Source organism: Ochotona princeps, chromosome 1 (genome assembly GCF_030435755.1).
Source record: "Ochotona princeps isolate mOchPri1 chromosome 1, mOchPri1.hap1, whole genome shotgun sequence".
Lineage (NCBI taxonomy): Eukaryota > Metazoa > Chordata > Mammalia > Lagomorpha > Ochotonidae > Ochotona > Ochotona princeps.
Genome location: NC_080832.1, coordinates 70035384 through 70053851, shown reverse-complemented (window position 1 = coordinate 70053851; position 18468 = coordinate 70035384). Strand labels below are relative to the sequence as shown.

General features: G+C 47.6%; 1 protein-coding gene across 5 annotated transcripts in view; it reads left to right on the top strand.

Moving 5' to 3' along the window:
- Nucleotides 1-15985, top strand: part of ANKRD6 (ankyrin repeat domain 6) — a 189671-nt gene extending 173686 nt beyond the window's left edge. For 2 of the 5 annotated variants that reach the window (XM_058660832.1, XM_058660841.1), the window contains 10 exons: nt 353-451; nt 1558-1635; nt 4189-4293; nt 5646-5783; nt 6107-6292; nt 6992-7144; nt 10609-10722; nt 11313-11439; nt 12525-13045; nt 14449-15985. In XM_058660832.1, coding sequence (XP_058516815.1) covers nt 353-451; nt 1558-1635; nt 4189-4293; nt 5646-5783; nt 6107-6292; nt 6992-7144; nt 10609-10722; nt 11313-11439; nt 12525-13045; nt 14449-14502 — 1575 coding nt within the window. In that variant the 3' untranslated portion in view covers nt 14503-15985. Of the gene's footprint in view, nt 1-352; nt 452-1557; nt 1636-4188; nt 4294-5645; nt 5784-6106; nt 6293-6991; nt 7145-10608; nt 10723-11312; nt 11440-12524; nt 13372-14448 lie in introns of those variants that run through there. The other 3 variants (XM_058660846.1, XM_058660839.1, XM_058660848.1) reach the window with 2 other exon arrangements.
- The last annotated feature ends 2483 nt before the right edge of the window (nt 15986-18468 follow it).

Here is an 18468-nt window from a genome sequence, read left to right as displayed (position 1 = left end):
CACAATGGCCAGAGCTGGGCTGGTCTGAAGCCAGGAGCCAGGACCTTCTGGATCTCCCCTGCAGGTGCAGGGTCCCAAGGCTTTGGGCTATTCTCCACCGATTTCCCAGGCCATTAGCAGGATACTGTAAGCGCCCACATGGAATGCCGGGACCACAAAGGGTATCTACACACACTACGCCAGCATGGAGCCCCCAAAGATTTGTTTAAACATAACCACAAAGAACTTTCATGCAGGCCTCCCATTATAGTCTAAGGCAGATCTGAGTGTGGCCTGGAAAAGCCACCCTTGGAGCGAGGGAAGATGAGCTGCCACCATGGTGTTCAGCAGGCTTTCTTCTGCTTCGTTGCAGGCTGGTGACACAGCCCTACATATCGCTGCTGCGCTAAATCACAAGAAAGTGGTCAGACTCCTCCTGGAAGCCGGAGCAGACGGGACCATTGTTAATAATGTGAGTTGAGCTACAAGGGATGGCGTGTAAAGCCATTGCCACTCCTTTGCAGAAGCGGGCGACAGTTCCCGCTAGCTCCAGGAGCCCACCCCTCCCAGCCACAGCTTCTGGGGTCTCTGAGGCAACACCTGCTCTGAGCAGCCCCCAGTGCTGACAAGTTCTGAGTCTGGGCTCACCATCTGTCAGACTGCCAGGTGCATGAGCACAACCGGGCACCAGAAGCAGCTCAGAGGAGTGACTCAGTAAACAGACAAGTGAGGTTACTAAAAGGGTCACATACTTGTCAACATAGGGCAGTCTTAAGTGGCCACACAGCCCGAGGGTCACTCCAGCCCCAAAGCGCTAAAGACTTCCTCTCCAAACTTGCCTCTGCCTGTCTCATTCCTCTCACTACCCCAAGATTCTCTAGCCCAGACACAATCTCTTCTTCCTCATGGCTGATCCTATAGTCTCTGCCTTCCCTGAAGGCCCCGGGGAACTGGGGTGGAGCAGTGATGTGAGACGTGGCCATGTCTATGGAATCAGTGGCTCTGAAGCTGGTGCCAGGCTCTTGCTCTTCCGGGCTCTTGAACTAGTTCCACCCTCCTTGTCCTGCCTTTTCTTAGCTCTGGGAGCTATAGCAGGTCACCTCTTTCATGATGTCTTCAGCCCTGCCCCTTCTTCAGAATCCCACACTTGGCTTTCATCTGACTCTCCCGAGAACCAACATGCCCGTGGCTTTGTAACTACTATTCAGCATCTTGTTTCTAAGCCCATGTGGCATGGCTCTGATTTGCCCTTGAAGGCATCTCCTCCGTTGTTCACCAGGGAAAATTCATTGTCAGAGTTCTTTGGGTTTGTCCCCTTGATCATGTCTGGTTTTTCTTGGCTTCTCCTCATTTATAGGAAGTCTTCCTTGCTGGGCAGGAGCCCCAGACCTTTGCCCCCCTTGGCACATGCCCTGTATTGCTGTGTGTCATTGAGTAGCATGTCCTCCCATGAAGGATGCTGTGGGCTGCAGAACAGAGCATGTCATGGGTGGAGCCATGACCTCTCTGGATCTGCCCTTGTCACACATGCACAGTGCATGTCCTGTTCTCACCTGTCTTCCCTGTGTCTCTCCTTAGGCAGGCCAGACTCCGCTGGAGACTGCCCGCTACCACAATAACCCAGAAGTCGCTCTTCTCCTCACCAAAGCTCCCCAGGTAGGACTGGGTGCACTTGCCGTTGTGTTGCTTATGTGGGGCTGTGAAGTTGCTGGGGTTCCTCTGGTGGGCCCCAGTGGAAGCCAATTCAAACTCAAATGGAATTGGTGAGTCCGTGAGCCAGGCATTCCAGAAGGGAAGAAGTGGGGGAGAGACATTCTGTGCCCAGAGAGCAGTGATCACCCACCAGGGTTCATCGGTGGAATTCTCTTTCCTTTTGTTTAATTGAGCAGTGAATCATTCTGTTTTTCTAAAAGGTGACTGGTATCATTTGAGCTGGAGGTTGGCATTATCTAAGTAAAAATGAAGAAATGCAATGTTGATCATGTATAAGCTATTTGTAATTTCACTGCTGAAATAACTTCTTCATACACTTTCCATAGACATGCAATTTTTACAAAACTACAATTTCGATTCCCTTTAGTATTTGGCCTTTTATCCAGACTATAATAGGACCATGTCCTGTAGTTCTAACAGTTGCTCCTCATAATGAAAGACTGGTGGCTGTTTGGTACAGTGTAGTTTGGTTTAGTATTTTGTAGCAATTCCTTAGTGTTAGACACAGGCTGTTTCCCATGTGGAGCTATTGCATGTTACATCACAGCAAACACTGGTTTCCAATTTGGGGGCTGGCTCAGGTTTCAAAAAGAGAGCAAAATCTTAAGATCCTGGGTTCTACCTTACAGCATTAGAGCCCCACTCCAGCCCTGCTTCAGCCCAGCCCCAGACCAGCACCAGCTCCAGTCCCAGCCCAGCCCCAACCCTGCACCAGCTCCAGGACCAGGACCAGGCCCAGGTCCAGCCCCAGACCAGCCCCACCAGCCCCAGCTCCAGGCCCAGGCTTAGCCCCAACCCTGCACCAGCTCCAGTTTCAGCCAGGCTCAGCCCCAGCCCAGACTTGTGCTTGGCCTTGGTTTCACTGGAGTTTAACAAGCATGCCAGCTCTAACAAGTAGCTTCTGGGCGTGGTGAAGATTTTTGTCTGTTGCACAGTGGGTCACAATGTTGAGTGTAGAGCTGGTCCTCCTTCTGTACAGTCTCTGCGTCCATGAAGTTCCATGATGACAGGAGGACATCAGCCAGGAACAGCTGCCAGGAGTGGGGACACACTCTGTCCCCAGCTGTTTGCAGAGAATCATCAACGAGCTTTCATCCATGAATGCTGATGGACAAAATAATCCATCACATTTATCTGGTGTGTACACATCTGGCAGTGTGATGAACAGGGAAGTTCCATCCTCCACCAGACAAAGATCATCAGGTCTTGTGACACGTAAAAATTGATCGATCTTTAATCTGCCTGTGATTTGTCTTCCAGAACCTGAGAGATCTTCATTTACCCAGGGGAGGAAAAAAAAGAAAATCTTTATTACAGACCTGGGTCATTCTTGTGTTTCCAATTTTTAAAACTTTGAGCAAGGTGCTCCACACCCATGCTGAATAGCAAGTGCGTTCAGTGATGTGCCACACAGGTGCATTTCACACATGCTTGTGCATTCCAAAGTTTACTCTCAATGCAGACAAGGCACTTGGGAATGTGCATGCAGTCTTCACATGCTGCTTATTTATCTGTAGTCCCAGAAATAGCCTTACTCTCTGTTTCATTTGAAATGGAAAGCCTCTGGCTTTGGGTCTTTGGTTACACATGATGAATGAATGCAGGACTGAGCACCAGCTTATGGCGTCACAGCCTCCTTTGTGTTTGGGGACTGGGAAACATGGATGATATCCCAGCAGGGAGACGGGCTGGCCTCCTGAGAAAGCCTGGGAGCCACAGGAAGTTCTTTTACTAGCTGATGCCACAGTAAATAGAGCAGATTTTGCTGGTGACTGCTCCAAGAGTACATAGGCCGGGAAAGCAACAGGTACCACTCACTCCCTTTCATGAGACTTGACCTTCTGGTGAGTCTGAATTTGGCTTTCAAAATGACCTAGCACCATGGTTCTCCAGAGGTTGGGGCTTGATTCTAGCTCTGAGATGCTGTCATCTGTAGTTAAACATGCTCTGCCCATAAAGCAACTCACAGGGAGGTAGGGAAACTCCTGACCACAAGTCCACGGTGTGCCCACCTGCTTCTTCCTGGGTTAGTCCCACTGACTCTGCATTTTCAATTAAGAAAGTCAGCTTACTTACCTAGTGACTCTGCCACTTGCTGAGCCCACATGCACCCGTCTATGTGCATGCATTCTAGTGCCCTGGGCTGTAAGGAGCAGGCTAAAGGCTTCCTTCCTACTGCAACATTTGGAGCAGGTTCGGACCCATGCCATCATTGTATTTGAGTACAACTGAGTATGACTTGAACAGCTTGGCCAGGACAGATTCTTCTGGGCTGGCTCAGGTTCAGAGTACTCAGGTGGGGACAGCTTTGCCTGGCACAGAGAACCTGCCAACGTCTGTGTGACATGGAGCTAACACAACGCACAGTCCATGTTCCCCGGGGTTTGACGTCGCTCTCACTGGCCTGTGGGTTCTGTGAAATCAGAACCCTGGGGTCCAAGGAGCATTCTCCCATGCCCCAAAGATTTGTAACATGATTCCCCTTGCCTCCTTCAGGTCTTGCGCTTCAGTCGTGGGCGAAGCCTGCGGAAAAAGAGGGAGAGGCTCAAGGGAGAAAGGAGAGCTCAGTCTGTGCCCAGGGATGAGGTGGCCCAAAGCAAGGTGGGGGTGTCCTCCGCAGGACGGGAAACTGCCTCTCTGCTGCCAATGGGCTGCCCAGCACTTGCCACACCCTCCACTGCTTCGATTTTCCAGTGGGGTTCTTCTCTTTGGCTACTACTGGTCTTTTCCTCTTTGGCTTCCTGTGGTCTGGTCCTCCAGGATTTCCAATCCTCTGTGTGTGTGTGTGTGTGTGCGCGCGCTTGCGTGCATGCGCAGACATGTGCCACCTGTCATCCATGCAGCACCCTCGTGTGCCTGTTTCCTGACCCAGCTATCTGTGGCCTGTGTCCCTCCCACATGCACGTTCTTCCCCTCTAACACCACACCCTTAATTGTGTAGAGCAGCAGTTCTCCAAGTGTAGTGTCCAGCATGTCACTTGGCCCTTGTTAGAAAGACAAGCTCTTGAGCCTTACCCTCAGTCAGGCCTGCTGAACCAGAAACTCAGCAATCAACTTGCGCAAGCCTTCCAAATGGTTCCAACATGGAACTAAAGTTCGATAACCCCTGGCAGAGGTTGCATTCTCTTTTCCCACTAACAGACTACACAAAGGCTCTACCAGCCCATAGCAGCCCATTGTACAAATGAGAAAAAGGTGGCCCTTTGGCAGACCAGCTCTGCAGGGCACATGTGGCAAATGGAGCTGCAGTTGGCATGGTAGCTCATCTTGCCCTACTCACACCTTGGCTAGGTGCCCATGCACACTGAGCAGCTTGCACCACTCTGCATGGAGGCTTGAGAATAAAGGATGCCTTGCCGCTGTCCTGGCAGGAAGGTGGCTCCAATAGGGAGGTAACACTTGTCACATCAAATGTTATCACCAAGTCCCTGCTCTTCTGGCTGCCATTTCCAGTTCCCCTCATCAGTGTCCAGGGCTCAGGCACCGCCACTCTGGTAAAGTTCCTTTGTGTGGATTGCATGTGTGAAGTTGCCATCAGTCTCACAAGGACTGAAGCTGCGATGCATTTTCATGTCCGAGTATTGTCCCTACCATGAATTGTGGGCATCTGAGTTCATACAGCGAGCAGTGAGATGCAAAATAACAAAGCGCTCTAAAGCTGAGATGTTGCTGTGGCAGAGTTCCATAGTGCCAGAGTTTAGAATTAGAGTTAAAACTGTATTTAGTGAGAGCCCTGGTGCCTATAACACAAGCCACATCCTCAACCCACCAGGAGAAGCAGTGTTTGCTCAGTTAGGGCCACCAAGCAGTGTTTCCTGTGTCTGAAATGAATGTGATTGTCCCAGAATCCCAGGGCCCCTTGCTAGTTGGAGTCTTGTGAGCAGAATTTGACACTGCTGATGACGAAGGTGCAGGAGTGAGTGAAACAGGTTCCTGTCTTTCCCCCTCTGCAGGGAAGTATGTCTGCTGGAGACACGCCCAGCAGTGACCAGGCTGTGCCCAAGCAAGAGGAGCCCAGAGAAGATTTTCTGGCAGCCTCTCCAGAGCCCAGAGCCAAGAATAACAACCAGAGGGGAAAGTCGAAGACCAAGGTCAGGAGGCCCAAGCAGCAGCCATGAGTGGGGCTGGGAGGCTGGCAGGGAGGCTGGTGGCAGGACCTGGTGTGTATCGTCACAGTCAGCAGCTGAGAAGCCACCTCGCTTGGCTTGCAGGGTTGGAGCCAGAGCAGAGATATTCAGTCTGGCTCATCTCAGACTCAGGTGAGCCTGCTGAAGTCTCTGTCAGGACAAGTGCTGCTCTGTGACCCCATGAGGAGAAGCAACATGGGGTTCTCTGCCCCCAGAGAGAGTAAGATGGGGCTTACTCTTGGCAGGTGTCACAGGGCTCAAAGGTATCAACTCTTCCTCCCCAACAGGTGTCGGCATATTCTGACCCCACCCCAGCAGAAGACCAGCCACCAGGACACCAGAAGAACTCACACGCTCACAGTCACGCTAAAAAGAGGAACAGGCACCGGTGTTCGTCCCCACCCCCGCCCCATGAGTTCAGAGCATACCAGCTGTACACGTTGTACCGGGGGAAGGATGGCAAAGTGATGCAGGTACCGGCAGTGCCTGCTCAGGAACTGGGGCCCCAGGTGGTCTGTTTTGCTCTATTACTGTGGGCTGAGAGCCCCTTCTGGCATTGGCTTGGTGAAGGATGGGCCTCGAAGGTCAGCCCCAGGGAGGCCCCTGCTAAACAGCGCATACGCGCTTTTGTCATCAAGACCCGGGCCAGCTGAGAAGTTGGTACATAGCTTTCTGCACCATCTTCCAATGCCAATAGCTTCAGGGCCCAGAGGCAATACAAGCAGCTTGGTGGACGGGACCAACCTTGAACCCCTGTGTCTCAGCACCTGCTGGGCCCAAAGCTCCACCTAGCAGATAGTCTGAAGTTGCCACAGGGATGAGTCTGTCTTCTCCAACGACTTTGTCCCCTGGTCATATAGTGGGAGTACAAAACATGTGTTGGGGTGGGTATTTGGCCTGGGAACACCTGCGTCCTACAACAGAATGACCAATTCTGGCTTCTTACCAATGCACGCTGTGGGAAGTGGCAGTGTTAGGTCAAGTAGTGGTGTTCCTGCCTCCCTCATGGGAGGCCTGGATTGAGTTCCTGGCTTGAGGAACTGGCCAGTTCCATCCATTGCTAGCATTTGGGGAGTGAACCAACTGCTGGTTCAACTCTCAAGTGAAAACAGCAGCAGAAGCCTTTGAGGGAGAATGCACAAGGAGCTGATTGTGCTTTGCTGCCCGCCTAGGCACCAATAAATGGCTGTCGATGCGAACCCCTGATCCACAAGCTGGAGAACCAGCTGGAGGCCACAGTGGAGGAGCTAAAGGCAGAGCTGGGTTCGGTGCAGGACAAGATGAACACGAAGCTGGGGCAGATGGAGAGCAAGGCCCAGCACCAGGTAAGCCAGGGCAGAAGGCGACACCAGGAAGAGTTCACCTCACCACCTCCTACCCCAAGAGTGTCAGTCCATTCCACAGGGCATTTAGTTAGAATGTTTAGGAGTACTCCTAGATGGGCCCAGCATGGTGGTTAGTTCAGTGGCTAAATCCTTGTCTTGCACACATCGGATCCCATATGGGCACTGGCTCATGTCCCAGCTTCTCCACTTCCCTTCCAGCTCCCTCCTTGCGGCCTGGGAAAGCAATAGAGAATGGCCCAAAGTCTTGGGACCCTGCACCCATATGGGAGACCCAGGAGAAGCTCCAGGCTCCTGGCTTTGGATTGGCTTAGCTCAGGCCGTTGCAGCTACTTGGGGAGTGAACCAAAGGACAAATTCTCTCTCTCACTAGATTTGCCTTTCCAATAAAAATAAATAAATCCTAAAAAAAAAAATTTCCAGATGGCTGATTGTAAAGATAATATATCTCTCTGGCAATGCAGTCTAAACAATACGAAAATTAGCAGCATAAATCCCCTATGGAAAAGTGTCATGTATGGGTATTTTCGCCTCATCCTTTCCTAGTTGATAGGCCTTACATCCCTTTTCCCTTTCAGAGGAAATGACAATAATCCTGCTTGTAGCTTTATTTCCTTTTCCCAGCTTTGCAGTTGAGAAACAAGCAAGCATGCAGCAGAATGGAAGGCACAGCACGTTGAGTGTGCATGTTCAGTTCCCTCACTTGGATCTGGCCATTTTTTAGCACCTGCTGAGCCCAAAGATCTGCCTAGCAGATAGTCCAAAGTTGCCACAGGGATGAGTCCAGCAACTCTGTCCCCTGGTCATGTAGTGGGGGTGCCAACAGTGGGGATGTGTGCTATGTCTCACTGCCCTCCATGCTACTCCGTCTCGGGCTGCTTGATGTACCAGCCGAGTATCCTGATGGCAGCTGTATGTGCCCCAGAGTGTGCACTGATGGGTCAGGGAACTTCATCCTCATCACACCTCGGAAACTGCACAATGGTTGTGCACTCTCCAGTTCAGATTCAGAATCTCTTGGTTGTCCCAAGCTGATATTTTTGGTTTATTTTTTTCATAGTTGGGGTGTGTATGTTTGTTAAGCTGTGTTTATATGAAAGGCAGATTTACAGAGAAGACACAGAGATCTTCCATCTGCCACTTCATCCCCAAATGGCTGCAGTAGTTAGGGCTGAGCTGATCTGAAGCCAGGAGTCTACTCCAGACATCCCACATTGTTGCACAGGGATAAGGACTTGAACCATCTATTGCTGCTTTTCCAAGCCATTATCAGGGAGCTGGATGGGAAGTGGAGCAAACAAGACACAAACCAGCGCCTATATGGGATGCCAGTGCTGCAGGCAGAAGCTTAGTAGTTAACTGTGCCATACGCTGGCCCCTGGCGTGTTTGTTTAGTCCCTACCCAGGATCCAGTGGCAGTTCCCTGTGCAGTATTTGACTGTTGCAGCCTCTGTGGTCCCTCAGCATTTACAACAGTCCCTGACTCCTGTTTCTATTTTTCTCTCCTAACATACTAACTTTGGAGTACATCCAGACTAGCTGTTTCATAAGATTCTGTCTGGGTTTGCCTGGTATTTTCTTCCTTATGTTGTTTGATTTGCTGCTGCAGGGAACTGAAAGGTAGGTCCAGAACCCTGGCTCTCTGAGTGCTGTCCCTGGGCCAGCAGCATTAGTGTCGCCTGGGGACTTGTGGGGAGGGAGAAGAGGCAAATTTCAGGCTGCACTCAGGGTCCACCAAGTGGGATTTAAGTGTGAATAGAACTTGGAGTAGTTCTGCCAACCTATGTGCTAGTAAACCCTCCACAGCGTGCTAGTGTGTGCTAAAGTTTGCAACCATGTATAGCCAGAACGCTGCTTAGTGTATCTTTATTTTGCTATAAAGCAGAGTAGTACACACACAGGTATGAGAGAGAGAGATTTTTCTAGCCAGTGGTTCATTTTCCAAATGACAGCAACATCCAGGGCTGAGCCAGAACAAAACTAGGAGCCTGGAACTCCATCTAGGACACCCACATGGGTGGCTGGGGCCCACATACTCAAGCCATCTTCTGCCCTAGCAGGTGGCTGGATCAGAAGCAGAGTAACCAGGAGTGAGAATGTCACTTTGACATGGGATGCAAGCATTTCAAGTGGTAGTGGCTTAGTCCGCTGCGCCACAAATGGTTGTCCCATTTCAGAATATGAATGTACACAGTTTGTCTAGCCATTTCTTTGTTAGATTTTAATGTTGTTTACAGTTTTTCCACTCAAATAATGCTGTGATGCACATTCATATGCATAGATTTTTTTGGCTGCTCAGATTATTTGCTCAAATAAGGACTACTTGAATCAAAGTTATTACATTTAAGGCTCTACTGATATTGACATACGACTTAAAGGCTGCTCGGATTAATATCCCAATAGTGCCTGGGTGTCTGTCACAGACCTCTGTGGTCACTTAACATTATTATTTCCCTGTTGTAAATTTTCTGTTCATTAGTGAGTTTCCAGTTTGGGCCTGGCATTGTGGCTTACTGCTTAAACCACTACCTGCAACACCAGCATCCCATTAGGGCACTGGTTCGAGTCCTGGCTGCTCCACCTACAATCCAGCTTCCCGCTAATGCACCTGGGAAAGCAGCAGAAAATGGTGGGCCCCTGCCACCCACATGAGAGAACCAGATGAAGTTCCTGGCTGCTAGTTTTTTTCCTGGCCCATCTGTGCCTGTTATGGCCATCTGGGGAGTAAACTGAGTGAGTGCAGGATCTTCTATCTCTGCCAGTCTCTCTATAACTTTTTTTAAAAAATCCTAGATCCTATGGAATTATACCGTAACATTCAAAATAAAAAAAAATTTAAAAATTAAAAAATAAATAGATAAACCTTTAAATTGAAAACAACAACAAAAAAAGGTTTTGGGCCCAGCCTGGTAGCCTAGTGGCTAAAGTCCTCTCCTTAAATGCATTCAGATCTCATATGGGCACCAGTTCATGTCCTGGCTGCTCCACTTTCATCCAACACTCTGCTTGTGGTCTGGGAAAGTAGTAGGGTATGGCCCAAAGCCTGGGGACCCTGCACCCGCATGGGGGAGCTGGAAGAAGCTCCTGGCTCCTGGCTTCGGATCATTGCGGCCACCTGGAAAATGAACCAGCAGACAGATATCTTTTTCTCTCTCTCCCCTCCTCTGACTTTCCAATGAAAATAAGTCCAAAAGTAATTTTTTTAAATTTTTACATCCTGAGGAAAGACCATTTAAAAATATCTCTCAGGGCCATACTATATTAACTTGTGCATGAAAAGCCACATCAGCCTGCCTGAGCCCAAAGAAGAATGTCTAAATGCATATGGGATAGTGTCAATGACCACTATTTAGTTAAGGAAGGTGACAGATTCCAAAATCCCAGGCCAGGACGAGTTGGATTTCATTCATGCCTTGCCTAATGGACCCATCCTCCTTAAATCCCAGATGCGTGTTTTGGACAAGCTGATGCTCGAGCGCCTCGCGGCGGAGAGAACCGAGTGCCTGAACCGCCTGCAACAGCACACAGACACGGAGAAGCGCGAGGGAGAGAAACGGCAGGTAAAAAGCAGGAGCTGCCAGTCCGTGACTTAGGGCTGAACAAGCATGTCCTCCAAGTTAGGGGATTCGAAGGCTGAGTGCACTCCATCGCGTGCCATCATGGTGACCTGGAGGTGAAGTTCATGGAGGAGAACCTCTGGCTCCATGCACATTCTGTAACGCCAGTGCTGGCAGTTGGCGGGGACTGCATGCATACGCTGGGAAAGATGTCATCTCTGTCAGCTCTGTGCATTGAGCCATTACACGGGGTAGAAGAGTGCATTTTCTGCCTTCAGCCAGTTTATTGTCTATTGGGATTATAGGCACTGGAACAGGCACTTCTGAGTGTGTGAGAGCTTGTGCTTGGCTTGGGAGATCTGAGTGGCCTTGGATGTTTGGGTTTGAGGTGGTTCTAAGTCACTTAGTGAAGATGGTAGACAGCTCTTGGTCCAGGGGCTAGGTGCATTGTGTGGGAGCGCAGGTCACCCATAATTTGTGTGTGTGTGAAGGTGACATCCTTAACCATCACCATCAAAAAGTCCACCCTGCATGACTTAGTTGAGCAACAATGTGTCATATCCTCCCGTTTTGTGTACTCAATATTGTTTCAGATCTCCTTAGTGGATGAACTGAAAACTTGGTGCATGGTCAAGATTCACAATCTAGAGATGAAGCTTTCTGGAGATTCTAGAGCCTGCAGGGCCAAGTCCGCGCCATCTACCTGCGAGTCCTCCACAGGTAACCGTGTGCAGAGAATGCCCTGGTATGCAGAGGTGATAGACCCCCAGCTGCTGTTCTCCCCTGTGCCTGAAGCAGTCCATTGGATAGGGCTGTGGGCAGCGCTGGACTGTGGAGGAAGCTCTATGGCAGTGGGGCCCATGTTTCTCACTTCCCATTGGGAATCAAAGAATCCCTTCCTAGGTGCTTTAGCATACCTGAATGTGACAGTTCAAAAGAAGCAGTATTGATGGTACCTGACTCAGCTGCAGAGACGAGGGTGATGAATGGCCAGCTGACTCCCGGGCAAGACTCACCTGCTTGCCTGTGGTGCCTTTCACCCATTTCTTCTCCTTAAGTTGCCTTTCGGCTTCATCCAGCTGTGCAGAGCCTCATGCAGCAGGAATTCATGCATTGCACCTTCTCCATGTGTTAGATGAGAGATGCTTCAAGCAAAGCGTCTTTACATTAGACATAGTGATTACACCTGATGCTAATCATGAGGCCTTTCACAGCTTGGGTAACTAGACCTCAAGTGTTTTGATGTTTGGTGTTGACCACAAGCCATCTCTGGAACTGTGATCTTTTTTGTGTTCGTGACGATGGCAAACATCATGGACAGAGTTTTCATGCCAGCAGTAGGTATGGAGCTTGTCCCGGTGCTCTGGCTATGGGAAGATAGAACCACTTTTCCAAGTTGGCATTTGGGCCAAGGAATGAGGCCATTAGCTTTATGGCCCTGAAATCAAATCAATTCATTCTGCTAGATGAATGCCCAGTCCTGCTGTGAGTCACTCAGTGAAGTGATGTCATCCTTGAGTACTGAGAAATGGGGACCAAAGACTTCCAGGGTAGAATGAGAGGTTAGACGAACGGGCAGCTCAATTTTTGCCTTAAATATCACCACAGAATCCATGGAAATGCTGAGCAGCCAAGTTGGTCATCAGGGGAAGCGAGGGATTGGAAGAGGTGAGAAAAGCCCCCAGAGAAGCTGCACCTGGTAGTGGTTGACCAAGATGGCAGAGGGGTGGAAAAAGGACTCGGGGTGGCAGGAGTCTTACGGGCCCATGTGCGCATGCCTCCACACTGACGTCTTGTCCTTCCAGGTGTGGAGCCGTCAGTGGTGACGGTGGGCCCAGTAGCGGCTTCAGACACTTCCTCGCAGGTGGTCAGGCCCAAGGAGAAGGCCGTCGGCAGCACTGCTCCACACAGACCACCGCAGGAGCTGTCTGCCTCAGACTGTGCAGGCTCCCACCTGCGGAATGTCAAGGTGCAGACAGCCTTGTGTGACCAGCAGGCCGGACCCTGTGTCCACAGAGGCACCCAAACCAAGAAGTCAGGAAAAAGCAGGCATCGGGCCCAACAGGCAGCCGCTGGCAACAGCTGTGGGCAGGTGCCACCAGCAACAGGTGGTGAGCAGCCCGCCCCTCACCTCCGAGACACCTCGCAGGCTCTGGAGCTCACCCAGTACTTTTTTGAGGCTGTTTCTACCCAGATGGAAAAATGGTACGAAAGAAAGATAGAAGAAGCACGGAGCCAAGCCAATCAGAAAGCCCAGCAAGACAAGGCCACACTGAAGGAACACATTAAAAGCCTGGAAGAGGAACTTGCTAAACTCAGGACTAAGGTACAAAAAGAGAATTAAGATCCAGGAAGGGGTGCGAGAAGATTCCCAGAGATGCCCAGTTTTGCATCTGCAGAATCGGTGAGCTTAAGGAGCCGCTGCCTGTGTTAATGCAGCTGTCCTGCCTTTGAAACTGTCACGTGCCGGGCATGGTGCCTCCCCTGCTTGAAGCTAGGAAGACTTTGGTGGTTAAACTGAAACCAGGAGCTTACTTAGGTTCATATGTCATTCCAAACTTGCAAACTCACTACAGGTTGACCTGAAGTTCAGAAGCTCGGATGAAGCAAGCCACGCTAAGAAACTGAATGATGTGTCAGCCTAAACCCTGAGTTCAGAAAAGCAAGAAAACCTGAATCCCTTGTGGACTGAAGTTGTCATTCATATCAGTTTAAACACCTGCTGTGCCTAGGCCAGAGTGTCTTATGTGCGGGAGCTGTAACTCTGAGATGTGCTTGGCTGAGCCCTTTGAGTCTCAAATTTATAACTTTTAGACTTTGGACATAATTGGGTGCAGATTTATCAAATGATCTTCACAATGTAACAAGATCCATTCTATGTTAAGCTAAATATTTCTGAAAAGTTGATTTAAAGGATTGAAAATGTTCTTCAGGAGCCCAGTAAGAGTTCAGATCATTCTATCACAGTTTGTTTTTCAGCCAAAAAAAAAAAAAAAAAAGTATTAAGCATAGTGATTTTAAAGCATTCATGTCACTATGGCCTGAAACTGCTCTAGCCCAGTTGTCTTAAAGGAGCTTTCTGAATTTGAGATGAGAAATCTACATTTTATAAAGAAGTAAGGTTATTTCCTGAAAGTATTTCAATCTGAATTATCACTGACCAACCTCAAAAGCTTTTCACTGCCTCGCAGTGACTATCCAGGTGGATAATTCAGTGATTCGATTGAGACCACACTGACCCTCAGCTCCATGGAACCCTGAAAATTCTGTGCCCCATAATGAAAAATATTAAAACTACAAAAATTGCTTGGGTGTGTTGAGATATTGGCTTAATTATCTTGTCTCTCTCAATGCGGGGATTATATTTCTCCCTTCATAATTCCGCATAGTCATGGAGGAACCTAACACATGTCACTCATAATCGTAAACAAATCGATTTCTTGACTTGGAAACACTAGAACATAAAACGATAATTCGAAAAATAAAAAACAACTCCAGAACAGTATGTTTTCCTTCGCTTTGTCACGCTCAGTTTTGGTTCCAGACATTGCTTTAAAGTAGCAGATGTCTGTCACCAAGCCTGAAAGCAAGATGAAGTGGAGGATCTCTCAAGTTCATTTTTATGTGTTTGTAAACCTATCTTGTCCCTTGGCTGCCACGCAGGGAGACTGTTCCGCACAGACTCTCCTGAATTGCTCCTATAGAGGGACTTTCCTCTTTGTTTCCCAGTTTGCTCAGTCACAGAACAGTGCATCTGGACGTGACCTTCAGTTTTCAAAATAGTCTCGACAGACTATCACCAACATCAGTTGACTGAGAATGGTATACTACTCAAGGAAGAGATGAAGCCCTGGGCGCCAGGAACGCGTGCTCTGAGCAAGGTTCTTTTCACTTACCAGAGTAGTTTCTGCTACCTGAAGTAGCCTTGTTGAGACACGCTGAAGACACATTTGAACTGGACTATCACGTCACAACCATCCTAGGCTTGGCTGAGAGTGTTTTGAATACACTCCTGCCCTTCAGAATCGGGCATCATCTTGGGAACTGAATGTCCCAGTCAAAAAGTCGCTATCTGGGAAGGAGGAAGGTCGGATGGACGCAGTCCGGCACACTACCCGACTCTTCTCTTGCTTCTCCATAGCAGACCGTCAGAAGCAGGGGTCCGCCTCCTGGAGACAGACCAGGTGGCAGCGCTCTATCTCCAGCCCCTGGGCTTGTTCTGGTTTTTGTTCCATGGCATTGTCAAAAGCTTCGCCGCAGATCGGGTGTGTATTTTCTCATGTTTCTCCCTTGTGTTGTCTGCTAAAATAAGGAAATGCCCAATTATACTTTTTCTTCCACAAATGTCAGTTTGTAGCCGTCTTGCAGGTCATATTTCAAACTGAAGCTGACACTTCAATAATTTGGGAGGATAATTGGTGTGACAACCCGGGAAAATTGTACAATGATATGATTTGCATTGAGTGTTCTCTAAATATCTATGATAGAGTGAATGCATTAGTTCTAATCTCACTTTTAATTCCAGGAGCCAAGATAAAGTAAGTGATATTTTTATGTTTATACATTATTTTTTGAGTCAAATGTTGATATACTTGAGAGGCATGTTTGTTGTCTTGTATTTAATATTTTTATTACCTTGAATTTGTGTCTCTTCCAAGCATTAGACATTGTTCTTGATGCAATGGATCCTTATTAAACTCCTTAATATTTAAAGAAAAATGACAGTGTGAATATTTCAATTGTTGTGGTTAACTGAGTTTCGTGTGTCCTGGGCGTGCCTTCAGCCAACCACATATTACCTATGGCTATAAAAGTGTAACTTAGAATAATGCATCCGCTTTAAAGTCAAGATCAGATGCATCACATCAAAACAAAATAAAAGCAGCGGTTACATGGCAAGATTTCTCAGTGCAAGCTTAAGCAAATGATTAAACTGTTGACGGTCTGGAAGATAATGCACAAAGGGAGAAAACAGTATGATTTGTCCCTGTTGAATAATATGTAAGCCAACAGTGCTGTGGTGTAGTGGGTAAGGCTACTGCCTGCCACACCAACGTCTCATACAGATACCAGTTCAAGTCCCAACTGCTCTGCTTCTGATCCAGCTCCCTATTAATGCACCTGCAAAAGCTGCCAATAATGGCCTAAGACCTTAGGCCCCTGCACCCAAGTGAGAGACCCAGAAGAAACTCCTGGCTTTAGACCAGCATGGCTCTGGCTGCTGCAGTCATTCACAAAGTAAGGCAACGATTACAGAATCAATCTCTCTCTCTCTCAGCCTTTCAAATAAATGAATGAATATTTAAAAGAAAAAGAAAAATTTTTATTAATATGTTATTCCTAAAAGTTAAATACATTTCTAGTGAAATGTGGATTTCAAAGCCAGTCAATTAAGATTTAAGACAAAATTATTTTTAAAGAAATAACCTTTTAAAACCTGTTTTATCAATAAAAGAAAAAAATTTTCATTTGTAATTTAAGGAAAAATTATTTCCTTCTATTAAATCAAATTAATATTGATATATTAAATGTATGAAACACAAAAGACAGAGTAGCAAAAATTTTTTTTATTTGAAACTCAGAGGTAGGGAGAGACACAGCGAAAAAGAACTTTTAACCACTGATGCACTCCCCAAATGCTCACAATGGCTAGGCTGTGTCCTATGAAACTTAGCAACCTAGAGCTTTTTCCAGGTCTCTTTTATGGGTGCAGGGGCCCAAGCATTTACATTGTTTCATTGTAGTTCAAATGGCTCAGCATCCAAGCATCTGACCCTAAGCAAACACTTAACATTCAAATCAGAATGCAGTTTAAACGCAATACTCAGAACTGTTGTCTAGCCCAGTAAACTGATAAAGATCACTTTATGATAAATAGAATGTTTCTTAATCACTGTGGTTGCATACCTGAGAAGAAACTGCTAAATAAACCTTCTCTTAGGCTAAACAAGACTTAGCCCATAATTCAGAGGGAATAATCAAAGGATATAAGCGAACACAGTAACTTTTTTACAGATAAAAGTATGTCAATTACATCAATCTTAACATCTGGAAAGTAAGAATTCAAATTTCAGTGATTTGTTTTGAAAATCCAAACAGAATAAACCCTAGGTTAGAGACAACTATGCAAAGTGCTCTTGATGTCTTCCTTGTATATACTCAACTGCCAAGAACATCAAGATACAGCTGGACAGCACATGTCACATTCAGAAAATGAATTCTGTCCAGTGTTTTGCTCATAGACCGTGAGTACCCATTTGTCCACCTCATAATAAGTTGATTGACATACATCCCATCTCATCTGAGAGTTGGCTCCTGCAAGTCTTTGCACTGGATGAGTTCCGTGGAAGGTATTAAGAACTGTTTTGTCTGTGGGCACTGAGACTGCGGGAGGCGGTCGAAGCTGTCAACTTAGACCTCTCTGGGCCACAGCTCAGGTATTGTGTATTGTTACACCAACTTCTGTCACCTGTGGGCTGGTTAGATGCTAGATCAGCACTTTAGCCGTTTCCTTGATAAATGACGGGCTTCAGTTTGCACGACTGCCAATTCCAGAATCTTCTGATGTTTTCATTTTCTCTATATAAATTGTGTAAGTTTGTTCTTACAAAAGTGGGGGTGAGCTTTTGGACTGTGTCTCTGATGTCTGCTTCACCTTTTCTCCTGTCTCGGGAGAAGCTCCTAATGCACTGAGGATCTTCCTCAATGATTTTTTTTTAACCTCTTTCCATCTAGACTTTCAGGTTAACCGCAGAAGTTTTATATGGAAGATGTTATAAGTCTTCCTCCTCCTCCTCCTTGGTAAGTGCTTGACAATTGTGTTCATTAACCTCTTTTGTCATCCCCAACCCAGATCTGGACTAGTAGTGGTCTTCTCAGAGGGTCTCTAGCAAGCTGTGACATAACTGAAGAACACAGCTCCATGCAGAAGGACTTCCCATCCAGGTGCAGAGTATCTCCTGAGATTGGCAGAGCTCCAGCCCTACATCTAATCTTGGAACAGCTTTATTGCTGTGGAATTTACACACATTTAAAATGTGATTCAGGGCCCGGCACAATGGCATAGTGGTTGAAGTCCTTGCCTTGAACGCACCAGGATCCCATATGGGTGCCCGTTCTAATTCCAGCGGTCCTGCTTCCCATCCAGCTCCCTGCTTGTGGCCTGGGAAAGCAGTTGAGGACAGCCCAAAGCTTTGGGACCCTGCACCTGCATGGGAAACCCAGAAGAGGATGTAGGCTCCTGGCTCTGGATTGGCTCAGCGCCAGCTGTTGTGGCCACTTGGGGAGTGAACCATCAGACAGAAGACCTTCTTCTGTCTCTCCTCCTCTCTGTATATCTGCCTTTCCAATAAAGATAAATCTTTTAAAAATTAAAATATAAAAAAATAAATGTGATTCAAAGTCCTTGGATGTATTCAGTTGTATAACCACCATGGTCTGTGTCTAATTTTAGGAGATTTTCATCACCTAGAAATGCTACAGTAGTTACTAATTTGTGTCACTGGTACACTTTGTAGAAATGGAACCACAGTGTATGATTTTTTATGAAGATTCATTTTTATTGGAAGGCAGATTTATAGAGAAAAAGATCTTCCATCCACTGGTTAATTCCCTAAATGGCTGCAGCGGCTGCAACTGAGCCAATCTGAAGCCAGGAGCCAGGAGCCAGGAGCTTCTTCCTGGTCTCGTACATAGGTGCAGGGTCCCAATGCTTTGGGCCATCCACTGTTTTCCCAGGCCATCAGCAGG